General features: G+C 31.1%; 3 protein-coding genes across 17 annotated transcripts in view; 2 read left to right on the top strand and 1 right to left on the bottom strand.

The window, feature by feature from the left end:
* Positions 1–6,193, top strand: part of Rph (Rabphilin) — a 79,155-nt gene extending 72,962 nt beyond the window's left edge. For all 14 annotated transcript variants that reach the window (XM_076511132.1, XM_076511133.1, XM_076511134.1 and 11 more), the window contains 3 exons: positions 2,831–2,909; positions 3,390–3,486; positions 4,453–6,193. In XM_076511132.1, the coding sequence (XP_076367247.1) occupies positions 2,831–2,909; positions 3,390–3,486; positions 4,453–4,577 (301 nt within the window). In that variant the 3' untranslated portion in view covers positions 4,578–6,193. The remainder of the gene's footprint in view (positions 1–2,830; positions 2,910–3,389; positions 3,487–4,452) is intronic.
* Positions 6,194–9,149: 2,956 nt separating this feature from the next.
* On the bottom strand, positions 9,150–12,673 carry LOC143255449 (aspartate beta-hydroxylase domain-containing protein 2-like). Of its 2 annotated transcripts, none has more exons than XM_076511129.1 (2): positions 11,658–12,673; positions 9,150–10,112 (listed from the first exon to the last, which is right to left on the bottom strand). In XM_076511129.1, the coding sequence occupies exons 1-2, from the start codon at positions 12,523–12,525 to the stop codon at positions 9,874–9,876; spliced, it is 1,107 nt and encodes a 368-aa protein (XP_076367244.1). In that variant the 5' UTR covers positions 12,526–12,673; the 3' UTR covers positions 9,150–9,873. The 2 variants fall into 2 exon arrangements, with proteins under 2 accessions (XP_076367244.1, XP_076367246.1); XM_076511131.1 differs by having other exon boundaries at positions 12,190–12,361.
* Positions 12,674–15,011: 2,338 nt separating this feature from the next.
* Positions 15,012–17,799, top strand: part of LOC143255448 (kinase suppressor of Ras 1-like) — a 57,605-nt gene continuing 54,817 nt past the window's right edge. The window contains exon 1 of the mRNA XM_076511128.1: positions 15,012–15,339. Coding sequence (XP_076367243.1) covers positions 15,181–15,339 — 159 coding nt within the window. The 5' untranslated portion in view covers positions 15,012–15,180. The remainder of the gene's footprint in view (positions 15,340–17,799) is intronic.

The raw sequence follows: 17,799 nt of genomic DNA, 5'->3' as shown, positions 1-17,799 counted from the left end.
CTGGGCTGGTGAAACATGGAAATAACCTCCTGTAGGTGATAATTATAAACTATACATATAATGATAACACCATTCAGTTGAGAGTGGGGTGGTGGTGTACTGTTGGTGAAAATGATGATATATTCCAGTCTTATACTCCATCCAGTACAGGGCTATCTGAGGGAATGCAGTAGCTTTATAGTGAACTGTCACAATTGCAGCTCGCCCCTTCAGTGGGAATCCCTCATCCTACCTTTATGTGGATATTTGTTCCCAGTAACTGGATTTTTGGATTCAGAGCTGAACCACTCAACATACGTCCTTACACATGAATTACAGGTGTCAGTGTCTCCTTAGTCAGTTATACTCTTGTTAATCTATGTGTGTTGTGGTTCAGGATGTAGATATTTGCTGATTAATGTGATCTTGGGGCAATTCCTATCATATTGGTTTTCAGGGAGATAGCTTACATTACAAAGACATCTCTAAGATACCAATCATCCAGATATCAGTTTCCTGGATCAGTAATTCAATTTCTCACATTACTATTATGTGTGCAGTTCATAGATTGAGAGTATGAGATTCCCTCTGGCCTGCTGAGTTTGAGGTGAAGATAGTATGATCCTCTTTCCTACCACCATCAGGTGGCCAATTTTTGGATTGTTGTTGACTCACCACTGTTATGATTGTCTTTCCTACCCTCACCTTGATATTGGTTCTTGGTGGCCAGATGTAATGGTATGATCCTCCTTCTGCCCCTACACGGATGTCTGTTCCTAGAGGCATGAGTTTTGGATGCAGTTGGCTTCTGTGTATCGTCCATTGTGCCCTAGCCATTCAACACTTAGGGCACATCCTTTTATTCTCACCCATATTTCAGTACTCTATGGGATTGAGATTTGTTATATGGTAGGACTGATCCCTATACTATTATTGTTTTCTCAGCTATTCATGTGAGAGGAGGTAATGCACCATATAAAAAATTATAATTTCCTTTACTGAAAATATATTTCCTCTTCTACACTTCCTTCCCACTGAAAACTGGTGCTTCCATCTTTTGCCAAAACTTGAAGTGATAGTTTGATAGAATACAAGGAGTCAAGTGCATCAGGAGTGTGTGTTGCTCTCTTATTGGTGGAGGGTTGTATTCCTTTTTGTATTCTTTCTACAGGGTGTTCGGAAAGTCACTGTGCACTCATATATTTATTAACAGACATGTTTCAAAATAGAATACAGGAGGTAAATATGAATGATAATTTTAAACAATATTGAAAGTGACCCCCATTGGCATCAATACAGGCCTGGATCCTTCTTATTTCGTTTCTAAACTCTGCTATCAGTTGCTGGCTTGAAATAGACTGAATAAAATATGATTACAAAACTGCACAGTGACTTTCTGAACACCCTGTATAATGCATCTAGTGTACAGGAATAGCCATTTTCAACCACTCGTTTCAATGATTCAGGCAACTGATGTAATCTCCATATGTAACAGCATGATTGCCTGTTTAATTCTCTAACTCCTTGACACTTGAATAAGTGGTATAATTAGATGATTTATCTTGGTGAATCCATGATCTTGGGTAAATCCATCTTGATAGTACTGTGTACTATTACTGAGAGCATAATAATAACTTTTGGTACTTATCTTCATGCTCATAGATTCTTGCATGTTAAATGATGTTGCACTTGGTTTTCCAGAGAAGAACTATATATTGGTGCAGTTCTTTCTCTGGATGGCCCAGGTACCCAAAGCTAATCCCATTTTATTGTTTTCCTGCACCATTAAGTACAAGGATTTTCCACTTCTTGAAAATTTTAAATCCCCAATCTAAATACATCTTTAAGATATAATTTTATGAATATTTTGTGTTAGAGAGGGTTGTTAGATACTATTCCCTAAACTGAATAACTTTCATTGATATTACATTACCAACAAAACACTAAACAATATTAAAATATAGTTTTGATGCATCATTCCTCTGAGACCTTATATTGGCTGTGGTTGTCATACAACTCGCTGAGTTATATATGCAAAATCTTTTTAATATGATGTACCCTCAAGTACTAATGATGAAATTTTGAAATACTCACAATGATTGGTCTGTAGTCAACCGACGTATCATCAACTATTGACGGTGACATGTTGAAATAGTCACAATGATTGGTCTGTACTCAACCGACGTATCATCAAGTATTGACGATGACATGTTGAAATAGTCACAATGATTGGTCTTTACTTAACCGACGTATCATCAAGTATTGACGATGACTTGTTGAAATAGTCACAATGATTGGTCTGTACTCAACAGATGTATCATCAAGTATTGACGATGACATGTTGAAATAGTCACAATGATTGGTCTGTACTCAACCAACGTATCATCAAATATTGACGATGACATGTTGAAATAGTCAAAATGATTGGTCTGTACTCAACTGTTTCCTTTTTTTCCAGATAATTAAATGTCAAAAAGAATTGTGATAATTTGTTGTTTTAATTTTGTTGCAATGAAGACATTTTATAACTTTCATAAAATTTGGAAAATCATTATTTGCATTATATTTATTTATCTGGGATTTTAGCCTAATCACTTTTATGATTACAGTTTATAATCCTATATTGCATACTTATCTGATCGAAATTTTAGTAAAGGGGAAAAAAATCAACAATGATTGATTTCCATCTAATGTAATTGTATGTTATCATGGAGAACATGAAAAAGTGTAATCTTTATTGATTCAAAGAAAGAAAATAGTATTCATGTTTTGGTGCTTCATATTTTTCATTTATGTAATTCAGGAATTTATTGTTGTTTCCCATCAAAGAAGGTTGTGTTTTATTTTACAGACAACTAAAGCCAGATCCACTTTGTAGAAAGTACAAAACATCAACCAAAAAGAAAACATTGAATCCAGAATACAATGAAGTAGGTGTGAAAAGTGCAAAATGTACAGTGTAATTGTTCAGTATTATTTTCTTATAGTTTTGAATTATTTTTCATCAATTTTAGAGGCTGATGATAACAACACCTTTTGTATTTAAAATTCCAAACAGAAGAAAAAAAATGTGTTTTGTTCTTTTTTGAAAAATGATCTTAGAAGTTATAACATTAAAAAGAGAAAGCCATAACAGAATGAATAACAATTTTAGGGAGAGAAAGTGAATAACTTTTATGACGGAGTGAAACTTGCAATATAGTCTGCTATTAGTGTGTGGCATAACAACTTACATTTCTGTCTCATAAATTTCTATTTCAAATGTATCCAAAAACAAAGAAGATATGTATCTTTTTAATCATACTTTCCTGGCAGTATCTGTTAACTGTTTCACAAGATAAATTGTGTTAACATCAGTAATAATTAAGACTTTAGAATTTTTATTCATAATAAGAATTTTTTTACCTCAGGAATTTATTTTTGATATTAAACCACAAGATCTCTGCAAGAAAACACTGGAAGTAACAATATGGGACAAAGACTATGGGAAACCTGACGATTACATAGGTAAGAAATACTTGGTGTAGTTATGTAACTCATGTCATCCACTGAGATGATTTCTTTATTCTTGTCAAATGACTTACTTTCAACTTGACAAAATTCCAAAAAATAGGCTTAAAATTCTCACAATAATTAATGGTTACAGCTTTTTACTGGTGTTTTAAGTTCATTTGATAATTAATTCAAGATGTTTATATCCTAATGCTATTAATCCAAAATTGTTGTAATTCTAATATAAAATGAATATTCTTCAGATAGAATTAATTTTGAGGTAATTTCCATTTCACACTGAAATGAATATACCACAACTGCTCAAAGCTACTATTATGAAAACAAACACAAGAAAAAGTTGTGAAACACTTAACCATGTTCACTTTTTTTATATTCAATAATGCTTTTTTTTTCATTTTGAGTGACATTTTATGTTGGTTATTCATCAATATTTATCTAAATTACTCTACAAGTATAGGAAATACTGGCTCCATGGCTGTAATATTGCAGTCATGACAACAGTTTGAGGAAGTATCTTATTTAGCTGTTTCATGTTGCAGTCATGACAACAGTTTGAGGAAGTATCTCATTTAGCTGTTTCATGTTGCAGTCATGACAACAGTTTGAGAAAGTATCACAGTTTCCTTTCCAGTGTTCTAATGAATGTGTAAGTAAAATACTGACAAGGAATCACTGACCTTTATTTAGACACAGCAGTTCAACAAATTTTTTATCCATTGTTGTATTACAGAGGGTCTGGTCATGGTTAGTACGTTTAGATTATTACTCTAATGGTCCTATAGGATTCACAGTCAAATTCCATAATTCATTCAGAAAAAAAAAAAGTTAGTTGTACGTGTTCTTTAGTCTTTCAGTTTATAACTATGAATGGAGAACATATACTACCCTTGCACAGAATTTATGAAACAAACAAACAATCCTTCTCAGTGGTAAGAGTATAGGAGTATATTTACTTTACAGGAGGGCTTCAACTAAGTATCCACTCTAAGGGTGATCGTCTCCAGCACTGGGTGGAAACTTTGAAAAACCCAGATAGACGAATTGAACAGTGGCACAAACTGAGTGGAGTGCTTCTTTCAAATTGAACAAACCTGGATATATGTTTACTGATATGAACTGCATGAAATCTATTTAATGTACACTAATTACAATAAACAACAATGTATATGTTTCTTTGTGTATATAAAACTAGTATAAAATATATGATTTTGAGAAATATAAAGCCCCAACATTTAAGTTTTCTTATTGCTTAATTTCTCAAAACTATCTACTTAATTACTGAATTACCAGTGTCTAATAATGAAAATTATATATTTTTTTGCATTTTAAAATACAGCTCTTGAATACTATTACAATAACATGAAAACTATTTTCTCTGTTTTTTTCAGTATAATTGGAATTTTTATACATATATTTTATTTATGTGATTAAAGTCTTCTAACCTTAAAACAATTGTACAAGTATTTAATTTTTATATGTTAATCCAACACCTTATACTCACCTCAGAAAATGAAAACTACCATAACAGCTTTTAGCTATAAATGCAATAAAAAGTACAAATAAACTTTGATTGAATCTAATGTGATAAGAAATAACAAAAACGAAATTAAGGTTGACAACATAAGATATAATTTTTTGAAGAATGTTCATTCATTACCAGAATCTTATTTAGGTCTTAAATTATGAATGATTAGCATTCTAATTTAATCAGTCTCTTAAATAATTGAAAACAAATTCACAAATCATCCAAAATTTGCCAATCTCTGTGATTCAACATAACTTACATGTCACCTATTATACTGAAGAAATAAATGTGTTATCGTGCATAATGTATGTATCATATAACAGCTGTTTTTAAGAAATTCTATGTTCTACATAATATATGTCACTTAACAATTGTCTGTAAGGAACTACTATATGATTCAATATAACATTCCTGTCATTTAATAGTTATATCTTTAAAAGCAATTCTGTATTTCTATATAACACATCATTTAATAGTTATGTCTTTAACAAACAACTGCATGCTTCTACATCACACACCTCTTCTTCAACAAGTCTTTAAGAAATAACTGTATGATTCCGTTATTTAACAATTTTTCTTTTAGAAATGTTTGAACACTGATTTTGTATAATATACATCATTGTGTCTTTAAGAAATAACTGCATTAACCTATATAACACACCTGTCATTTAAGAATTATCTTTGTCTCTGTAATTCTATATATATACATAACATACCTAATAACTACGATCATATGTGTATTCGTAGTGTCTTATAATCGTGTCTTTAGGAAACATAACTATAATTGTATGTGATCTTCATGTTATCTTCTAAGTGTCTTTAAGAAACAACTACAACTGTGTTTGATGTTCATGTTGTCTAACAGCTGTCTTTAAGAAATGAATAACTATGGTTGTACATGATATTTGTTTTGTCTAAAAACTAAGAAACTAATTATAATTGTGATCTTTGTTTTGTCTAATAATTGTGTTTAAGAAACAAATAACTAATTTTACATGATTTTCTTCTTGTCTAATAATTGTCTTTAAAAGAAACCAATAACTTTGATTGTATATGATCCAATTTTTATTGCAGAGTTACATGAAATTTAAGAAATGGATATTTATACCATTAAAATGTGATGTGTTGTCTACTGTATCTAACATCTAAAATAAAGACATCATTTCTATTTATAAATGTGAGAAGAAGACACTTATAAGGTAACTTAGTTCAAAAATATTTCAAAAGCACCTGCTCTTGTTTAAAAGAGGCCATAAATATGAAAAGGACATATAATTCATTATTCACTTGCACAGCAGAAACTAGAAAATACAAAAGAAAAAAATATATTTGATTATCAATACACTACTAAGAATCTAACATATCTACAGCCGAGTAGTTTTATTGTGTCAATTCTTACACACACAATATTTTCAGTTCTAATGTTGACAATAAAAGTTCTGAATGTGAATCCAAAAGTTTAGTTTATGCTTTCTTCTTGAACAGGAGCTTTAGCAAAGATTATCTTTCATAATGATTGTATAAGTGAGGTTCCTGAGTTATTGAGCATTAACATTTCTGTAGTCTTGTGAGTTTCAGGTATATTGTATGGAATGAGCTGATTATAGAGTGCAAGGTATAATCTGTTGCCAACTAGATTAAAATCATAAAACCTACATCTGTAATGAAAATTTGATTTGTTATCCAGCATTATAGTGCTTGTGTGTGTTATTGAGCATTAACATTTCTGTAGTGCTTGTGAGTTTCAGGTAGCTGTTTGGTTTTGATTGTATGGAATGAGCTGATTATAGAGTGCAAGGTATAATCTGTTGCCAACTAGATCCTAAAATCATAAAACCTACATCTGTAATGAAAATTTGATTTGTTATCCAGTTACGAGTATATTATAGTGCTTGTGTGTGTTATTGAGCATTAACATTTCTGTAGTGCTTGTGAGTTTCAGGTAGCTGTTTGGTTTTGATTGTATGGAATGAGCTGATTATAGAGTGCAAGGTATAATCTGTTGCCAACTAGATCCTAAAATCATAAAACCTACATCTGTAATGAAAATTTGATTTGTTATCCAGTTACGAGTATATTATAGTGCTTGTGTCATAAACGTTCCAAAACATCATATAATGAAATGCATGTGTGTTTGTGAAGTTATATTCCTGTCAAATAAAATAACTATCAATACAAAATTACACCAGGCTCTGTTTAGTTGAATTATAGGTCTTCAACATGAACACAACTTAAAAATAAAACCTACAAACCACTTCCAGTTTTACAGCCTGAAAGTTATAACATAGATCAATTCAATACTGAAATATAATCAACAAACCACTTCCTACTACCTGATAATTATAACCTGGGCCAATCAAATACTGAAATATCACATACAAACTACTTCTCACTTAACAGTCTTATAGTTATAACGTGGGCCAATCAAATTCTGAAATATCACATACAAACCACAACCAATTTTATAGTCTGGTAATTATAACCTAGGACAATCAAATTCTAAAATATCACATACAAACTACTTCTTACTTTACTGTCTGATAGTTATAACATGGGACAATCAAATTCTCAAATATCACATACAAACCACAACCAATTTTATAGTCTGATAGTTATAACCTGGAACAATAAAATTCTGAAATATCATGTAGAAACCACAACCAATTTTATAGTCTGATAGTTATAACCTGGGACAATCAAATTCTAAAATACCACCTACAACCTACTTCTTACTTTACAGTCTGGTAGTTATAACATGGGACAATTAAATACTGAAATATCACATACAAACCACAACCAACTTTATAGTCTAATAGTTATAACCTGGGACAATCAAATTCTGAAATATCACATACAAATCTCTTCTTACTTTACACTCTGATATTTATAACCTGGAACAATCAAATTCTAAAATATCGCATACAAACCACTTCTTACTTTACACTCTGATATTTATAACCTAGGACAATCAAATTCTGAAATATCACATACAAACCACTTCTTACTTTACACTCTGATATTTATAAGCTGGAACAATCAAATTCTGAAATATCACATACAAACCACTTCTTATTAGACTATAAGTCTGATATTTATAACCTGGGACAATCAAATACTGAAATATTTCAGTTTTAACAGTTGTCCTGGTGGAGATGCTTCAAGTCTCATTAATACATTGTAGTAACTGATAAACTGCGTAAAACATAAAAGTAATGCAAAACCATCCTAATATTAATTTTTGTAAAAACATAACCTAAACCCAAAGCTATATAATTGTTTTTTGATAAATTTACAGACTGCCATCTTTCAAGGCAATGGCTGTTCTATCCATGATCATGAGGGGCTGAACATCAGACAGATAAGACAGTTCACAACAGTTACATTTATGATGGTTCTTTCATAAACTGTTGGCATAGATTATAGTTGTGATGACATTCCACAACAATGGGCTTGAAAGATGTGTCTGTGGTTCTTTCTTAACAAAACATGTTGGCATACTTTATAGGTATGATGACCATTCCACTACTACTAACTAACTAACTACTAAATACTACTACTAACACAGTTTAAATGTTTATCAGCATTCTATGTCTGCACCATAGTGTGGTATCTACTTCAGTTGTAGTTGACCACTACTGACAAAGTTTAAATGTTTATCAGTACTCTATTAACATACCCTATTGTGGTACCTATGTAGTTGACCACTACTGACAAGTTTAAATGTTCATCAGTATTCAATTTATGTACCCTGGTGTGGTACCTATTTCAGTTATAGTTGACCATCATTGACAAGGTTGAAATGTTTATCAGTATTCTATGCCTGTACCATGGTGTGGTGCATACTTCAGTTATAGTTGACCACCACTAACAACGTTTAAATATTTATCACTATTTATTTATGCACCCTCTTACTGTATTTGATATATAACTGAAGAATACTAACAAATGTTATATGTTTAATCATATTCTATTATTGCATTCTGTTATGGCACTTCATCTATCTTTGGTCCCTTGCTAGGATAGAAGTAAGTCTTCAGATTTACAATGCTAAAATCAAGGGTTTGATGCCCCTTGGTGGACACAGCAGATAGCCCAATGTGGCTTTGTTTTAAGAAAAACACACACACTCATCTATCTTTGTCTACTATTGGCTTTATTTGAAAGAACAAAAATTTGCTAAACTGTAAGAGGTTGGAATTTAATATATTTATTTTATCAGAATATACTCAACAATAAATACCAAGTTAGGCAAACTACAGTTTTACAGAAACTGCATAATGTATTGTGTAATCAACCTCACTTAAAAAGCTTTTTTTTCCCCATAATATCTTCATTAAATATATATATATATCTAGCACTGTATCATGTGTATACTTAGATTTTTTTTTACAGTTAACTAATTTAAATAAGCTTTACTTTTGCTTTAGTCAGAACTTTAACCAACAGTTGAAACTAGAACATGGTAAATGTATTTTTAGTAAGACTAGTTTATACTTAAAAATTATCTTTCTATTCATAAAATGTTTAGTATAAAACTATTTATGCTGATTATGTTAAAAATATGTCATGAAACATGCAAGTATCTGATGTTAAATCATCTTCTAGCATTTTTTTCATGGTTGAATTAGGCAATAATTTAAATCCACTAGTTGTGTTTTTACTGTGTAATGTACACATGTGCAGTACTAAAACAGGAAATTCTAGGACAATTTTTCACACTATGGAAAAACATTTATATGACACCGTGGGATAAATACATTTGTTACTCCAAACAGTTATGAATATTAAGTTGGACATGCCTGATTATTGTATCCAAAGGGTTACAGTTCTTTATGTTAGTAATAATTAGAAATGCACTAAACTTCATCAAGAATACTTGAGGAAAAGATGTACTTTAAACAGTCTCTTTCCTTCTGACACAACCTGGGGTTCCACAGATCAACTAGTAACACAGCTCTGCTGGAAGACTCTGGGAAACCAGTATGCTGAACAGAATGAAGAAATGAATCATCAAATATCAAACATTTTCCAAGTTCCCATTCTTTCCTTTCATTTTCAACCATCAGAAAGCTGGTCCCTCTTTGAACTTTCAAAGCTGTCAAAAAATTACATTTACATTTTAATATACATGAATGTGTAGATTATTGTAATGACAGAAATTACTGGACAAATTTGTTTCACTGAAAATAACAAGCTTATGAAACAAAAAGCTTATGACATAAATGAAATACATACACTACTTTAGAACACAAGAGCCCAAGGGAAATAATGCTTTTTTCTTTGTTTTTTTTTATAATTTGATTTGAATATGTTACATTTTAAATGGAAATATATGGAAGTAGATGGCAAAGAAACTGGTTGCCTATAGTCTTCATACTGGATGTGGCATTCTATGAAGTTTCTAATCACTATGTATGGGGCCTGGCATGGCCAGGTGGTTAAGGCACTCAGCTCATAAGCTGAGAGTCATGAGTTCAAATGCCCATCACACCAAACATGCTTGCCCTTTCAGCCATGGGGTGTAACAATGTGATGGTCAATCTCACTATTCATTGGTAAAAGAGTAGCCCAAGAATTGGAGGTGGGTGGTGATGACTAGCTGCATTCTCTCTAGTCTCACACTGCTAAATTTGGGATGGCTATGCACAAATAGCCCTTGTGCAAACTTCAAAAATAAACCAATACTAAGCATGAGAGAATCTGCTGATAAGAGAAAGCATGACTTACTGTTTCATGAGGATTAACAATTAACTTGATGTATTTTAATCATTTACATCTAAGAATTTGCATGTGGGTAGAAATATTTGTGAGGAACTTGTACATTAGATTGAAAGAATAATTGCATTACTGATTGTGAAGGGTTGTTTAAAGCCTGAATGGTGGAAAATAATGCTACAAGTTGATAGGGTCTGTTTACAAAACTTTATAATTATTTTTATAAAAGGGTTCAAAGAAAAACAAACAGAAAGAGTAATCTACCATTAAAAACACGTATTTTTTGAGCATAGAAAGGACTACCTGTAAGCAATTGATCTGAAGTCCAGAAAGACCTTTTTGAGATAAATATGCACAGAAGGGATAATTTCTTCCTTCAAGACTTTGAACTACTTATGGAAAAAGTTTAAACCCACACTTTATTTTTGAACAAATCATTGATTTTTCTCTTAATTGCCTGTAAATGTTTGCCTCCACTGCTAACAATAGTAGTGCATTTCATACATCACTTATCCTGTTAAAAAATATAAATTAAATCTAAATTTTAAAATGTTAAAAAATGTGATCTAAATGTTAAAAATCATTTTGACTTTGCCACATGCAGACATTTGTTCAACCACATGTCTGGTTGGTTTATCAGTAAAATGGTTTACCAGAATGTTATATTTTAATTAAATTTGTGCAAGCTGTGTCTGATGTGTTTATGAGTGAGAAAAGGTTTCATTAACTTGTCAAGTTATATGAGTTGGTGATTTTATCTTATACTATTTCTGAACTTCTAACAGCTTACCATGAGCACGCATTAAAGGAAGCACATATATTAACAAAAAATATTCACATTTTTATGATTTTTGTTTCCAGTTTCACATTACTTGCAGATTAACTATAAATAAGGTACAAGTTTCCAAAATATCTTTCACCTTACCTAAATGGCACCGAACTCTGGCATTACTACAACCCCTGTGTGGGGTTATATATGTTCCTGGGCAAATTTCAGAAAATGCAGCATATCCAAATATTGTTCCACTCATGAAATGTTTCAATTTATTTAACACAGCTGCTGTTCTGGGACAAAGTGATAGATTTGGATATACAGGTAGTCCTTGATTATACAAATAAAAGATTTTCCATTCTCCTTTGGGAACATTATTGAAATGCCATAGTGAAGAAAATTCTTTTTTGCTCTTCTTGAATTCTGTAAAGATTTTTGAAAAATTTCCTTCTAACAGGCCAATATCATCACCATAAATATCTTTATTTTCAAACCATAATTGGTCAGAGAGAGTTGGAATGACATAAAGTAGGGATACTTTATTAATGTTACATTTATCATCATTTTTTTCTGTACATACATATCTTTTATGTTTAAAACCCAGTTCAATTCGTTCGAAACACTTTTCCTCGACGTTGCAGGTCTCTACAAACTGGTAATATCTTACTTTTAATTTTTTACTTACTTGATCCGAAGTCCTGGCTAAACAACGCACACATTGTTTATTTTGACACTTATTAAATAAATCATAGGATTCATCTTCAGTATTACAATTTGCGTGAATATAACATTCATGACGCTGATTTTCAGCCTGAGAATACCAGTTATAAGCTAGACCAACTCCAAGGCTAGAAAAACTTAGAACATTCTTTAAGCACGTACTTGATTTTGACCAACATATTATAAACATGATAACAAGAGACAACACAAATCCCGCAAACAAGCATATATACAGTTCTAATGAACCATTTGCTGTCACAGCTACAAACAAATCACAACAAGTGTGCGAAAAATATTCCATTACTGAATTTTTGTGAGTATATCTTTGAATTTCCTTTAATTTTAAGTTTTTAAACTTATTTTTTCCATTGTAATTAATTGCGCCTGACAGTAGCCCTAATAACACAAATATTAATATATTACGCCATCATTCTTACAACAACAAAAAGTTTAAAATAGTGACCTCTGGCTACTCTCAACGAAAAATTATATTTTAATATCTGAAATGAAAAATTAAATTACACCATTGTTTCTCCAATAAAATTAGAGGGAATTAAATCTCAATTGTTGGAAGTATTCAACACTTGATAATCAGATTACTTTATTTATGGAGATTATTTACCGATTAAAACACTTTTTTAAAACGAAAATTAAATATTAAATTTTGAATTTATCTAAAAATTTGTACCTCGTGAATTAGCATTATTTTTACGAACTTACAGTTCTACAATTTGTTGTTCGAGTACACGTCACACCATACATGGTCGTCCTTTCAATTGTTGTCATTATAAAGTTAGGATAAATCCCTCTATTCATTGGTAAAAGAGTAGCACAAGATTTGGCAGTGGGTGGTGATGACTATCTTCCTTCCCTCTGGTCTTACACTGTTAAATTAGGGACGGCTAGCTCAGATAGCCCTCGTTTACCTTTGCGCGAAATTTAAAATAAACCACTCATATTCACAGTTCCAAATTAGATTTGGCGGTAGATAGTTTAATTTGTTTTGAAAAGCTACGTGATGGATATTTGTGCTAGCACTCCATAATTTAAAGGCGAAAGATTAGAGCAAAAGCTGCTAGTCATCACCACCCACCGACAGCTGTTGGGCTACTCTTTTACCGACAAATAGCGTGATTTACCGTCATATCGCCCCCATGGTTGAAAGGGCGACCATATTTGATGGGTCGGACTTTCAAACCCGTGAATCGAGTGCCCTAACCAATTGGCTATGTTAAGTACGATATATAGTCCTCAGTTGTTGATCCATATACGCCGTCCCATCCACTAATTACTGTTATTATTTTTATAGTCATTCGTCGTTTTTCTTGCGTATTAGACATGAATTGATATAATAAAAATCGTTGATAAGTGGATTTCGTAACATCAAGTAAATTAGCAAAATACCAAAGTATTTTTATTTTGATATTGATATCTCGCATCAGTTTGTTTGTTTGTTTGTTTTTGAATTTCGCACAAAGCTACTCGAGGGCTATCTGCGCTAGCCGTTTCTAATTTAGCAGTGTAAGACTAGAGGAAAGGCTCTAGTCATCACCACCCACCGCCACTTCTTGGGCTACTCTTTTACCAACGAATAGTGGGATTGAACGTGACATTATAACGCCCCTACGGCTGAAAGGGCGAGCATGTTTGGCGCGACGGGGATGCGAATCCGCGACCCTCTGATTATTCGCATCAGTATGTCACATACATAATTTAAGGACAATAATGGACTTGTTGACCCATCTAGGCTGTCCCATTAACTAATTATTACTATTATTTTCATAGACATTCGCTGTTTCTCTAGGATATTAGGTGTGATTTGTTGTAAAAAGAAGTCGTTTTTAAGTATATTTCATAACATCAAATACGTACAACAAAGTACTATATTGTTTTGAAGTTTGTCTCTTTAAGTAAAAAATAAACTTATTCCTTAATTTGCAGGAAAAAATTGATTTTTTTCTTGTAACATGTCAACTTCTACTACTGCTGATTATTAATTATAGGCTAGCCACGCTGTGAAAAACAAACTGTCATGAAGAAAACGTAAAATAATTATTTGTCTATTATTCTATTTCCATTCTATTTATTTTTTTGGAAAAATGGACTGGAAATGTACAGTGGATGATAATCTAATAATTATTTCATAATGGCTTAATGAGCAATGCATATCTATTTTAAATCTTAAATTGCGTCCTCTAGTTCTATTTGTCTTCAGAATTCATCACAAAGAAATTAAAAGTCCTTTGATAATCTTGTAAATTTGAATAAGGTAAAGACTATTAAGAAATCTTAACGCCACTTTGATGGTATGACTGAATTATTCTTCACTATACTATTGAAGATCCTTTTCTTCAGTCGTCCTACTGAATGGGAACCTATGTGTTTATAAACACAAATGTTTCAAGTAGTTGAACAAAAATAATATCAGTAATTAGTTAATATTATTTAATATCAATTTGATGTATTTGATTGTGAGGATATTTATATATATATATAACGTTTATTTTTTAAATATTCTTTGGAATTTTAGAAAGTATAATTTTTAAGGGATTTTTTGGATTTATTTTATTATATTTGCTATACAACACTTTATAGGATGAGCAGTAAGTAAAAGTCTTTTAGATTTTTACCATGCTTTAAACACAAAAATATTGTGTAGACACTATTTGAAACTGAAATACGTTGGGTTTTCACAACTTGTGGGAGGACATTTAAAGATTACCTAGTGCATTTCGAGGTTCTGTCGTTTGATTCAGATATTGAAACTCGTCAACTCACGTTTATCCTGAGATTTCTCGTTATGTACCAGAATAGTCCATCATGTCGGACTTTCAATAGTGAAGTTGAGAATGGATCAAGAATTATTCATCGCCTATGGCTCTAAAGTAACCATATTTGACATCTTTAGTCACAATGCATGGTTCTCTTTTAACATTAAGTCTTCAATTTTAGCAGAATGGCGGAAGATGATAGCGACGTTAATGTTAGAAAGGCAATAGAATCTTGTTGTAATGCACAGGCGATGATTGATATAAATGCTGTTCATCTCGATGGGCTCCGAACACTGTGTCCACCAAACGCCGAGTTAACCCAACACGAAATCAAAGCTCTTGAGGTAAAATTTCATCGATATTATGGTAAAATGAAATTCTTAATTACTTGGGTAAATAAGAATAACATATAGCAAAACTGTTTGTGTAGTCTTTCATATTGTGTATAATTTGGCAGGTGGTGATAAGTAACAGCTATACTAATGGTACAAGGCGTATACTGTAAGTGGTTAAGCCTAATTTACTAAGAATTTATTTAGATTTAAGGTTATTTTATTATTATTTCTTTTGTTTTTAAAAATATAAGTGTGCTGATAGATTTCTCACTTGGTAATCTTCCCACTCTTAGATAATTTTGCTATGCTTTATAGAGTTGAGCTAACTTGCTAAACTTTCATTTACTTCAGAGCACTTTCTTTGATTATGCATAAGAGTAAGGCTTTTTAATTAATGCATTTGTTGGTATATGCTGTATTCAGTGCAAGTAAAAAATACTATTTGTAGTAACATAAAAATTAGTAGTAAATTACTGACAGGAGCTCTTGAAGTATCATTTTGAAATTTATGTATGGTGATAAGTACATCCCAAAATATTTCTGTTATGTGTAACTGCAAAGTTTACTCATCCCACACATTTGTATTAGACTGCATGTGGACATTGGTCCACATATGTGTGTAGTCCATTTATAAGACACAGTTTGACTAAGGTGTGATTTTTGCACAACATTTAGGCACATTGTGAAATGTAATAAGGGATCATGACTCTAAACTTGGAAAATTCAGGAAATTTAAAGAAAGGTTGGAAAGTAAGCAAAATTAATAAATTATCTTTATACTTGGAAAAGTTTGTAAATTGTAGGCTTTTCATTTCAAAACCTGTATGAGTATGTGGAAGTTGCACCACATAGTTATAGCAATTACTTTTATTTAATACTTCTTTTATGAAGTGACAAATATTTAATTCATTGTGTGATGATGGTAGGTTACATCATTTGTTATTTTATAAACAATAATGTAACATTTGGTATACTAACATAATTATAATTTTTTGTATTATTATAGTCTTGAGGGATTCTCTGAAGGTTTTATCATTATCTTTTATAAACAGATTCTAGTTGATTTTAATTTGGTAAAAGTATGAATAAAAATTTAAATATCAGTATATTGTATATGTACTTTTGCAGAACTGTAAATTCTAGAGTGTTGCTGAGAAGGTCAGGAAAAAAAATTTAGAATTTGGTCATTATGTAAAAAATGTTATTGCCCAGTGAAACAACACTCCATCATTCAAGAGTTGTTCCTGTAATATATAGTGCAGGATTTGTCAGCATGTTTACAATGTATATAGAGAAAGTATAAGTATTTTTAATGTATATGTTTTTATAAATTATTAGTTTTAGCAATAAAAGAAAACTTAAACTTTAAATCACTGTTTGATAGTTAACTTGATTGTAGTAGAGGGATGAAGAAAAAAAGAAAGAAAAAAAACCCTGTTAGTGTCTGTAGAAATTCTAAGTAATTTTGTTATATGGTTTTTGTGTACTGTGTTGGTATTCAGTATATATTTACTGGATCTTAGCAGTGTTGGACTAGTAATGTGGTAAAGAGAAAGGAGAAGTGAAAGTCTTCAGATTAGATATTATAAGCATTCTAAAGCCAGAGAGTCAGACAATATATATTATTTGTTATTTGTTGACAAAAAAATTTGGAGTAGAGTTACTGAGTGTTGTATCCAAAAGTGTAGTACCATAAAAATCAGTGCTCATTTTTGTATTTGTTTACAGTGTTAATTATAAGTAATCACATTTTGAAAATTATATATATTTATATATCTACAAAAAATAACTTATTATAACTTTTTATTAATTTACCAACATGTAAAAATAGTGCTGAAGTCAAAGATTAAAAATTGTGGTACAATCCCAGATATGGATTTGTGATTGTCAGGACTATGGAGTGTTAACTTTGATTATTCTTTGGTCAGAAAGTTAGTTTGATATCATTTTAAGGCAGATTTATTTATATTTGCAGATAAACTTTATACAAATTGTTTCTTTCTTGGTTTGTCTGGTTTGGTGTTTATATTGGTGGTTGCTGTACAATATAAGCTTGGTTGGAAAATATTGAATTACCACTCTACTGGTTTTGTTAGTTTGTTTACCACTACCTACAATGATGGACAGAAATTCCTTTTTTAGGAATAAAATATGTATAATAAATGAATCTGAACCATGAATAACTTGTTCACAAAATTCAACTGCATTACAAGATTGCAGACAAAACTAATAGTAATTTTTACGAAACAGTTGTCAGTGAATTTACAAAAGTTTTACTGAGTCAATATGAATGGAAAGGATTTTAATGCTATTAATAAAAAATACTGCTTTCATTTTTACAGTTTTCTTATTACATTTTCATAACCATTAGAACTTTCTAAATAAATATCAAAAGTTTTTCTTTATAATCTCTTTCTCCTATTTTTCTATCCTATCATTAACTATAGCATTATTTTCTGTTTTGTAGTT

The sequence above is a fragment of the Tachypleus tridentatus genome, chromosome 7 (genome assembly GCF_004210375.1).
Source record: "Tachypleus tridentatus isolate NWPU-2018 chromosome 7, ASM421037v1, whole genome shotgun sequence".
NCBI lineage: Eukaryota > Metazoa > Arthropoda > Merostomata > Xiphosura > Limulidae > Tachypleus > Tachypleus tridentatus.
Note: the sequence above shows the minus strand (reverse complement) of the source record. Positions and strands in the feature narration are given on the sequence as shown.

Excerpts from the sequence above, each read along its gene's own strand:
- LOC143255449 (XM_076511129.1), bottom strand. The coding sequence starts at position 12,525 with ATGGAATATTTTTCGCACACTTGTTGTGATTTGTTTGTAGCTGTGACA. Across the intron at positions 10,113-11,657 it reads CAGAGTTCGGTGCCATTTAG|CTTTGAAAGTTCAAAGAGGG; the intron begins GTAAGGTGAAAG and ends ATTTTTTGACAG.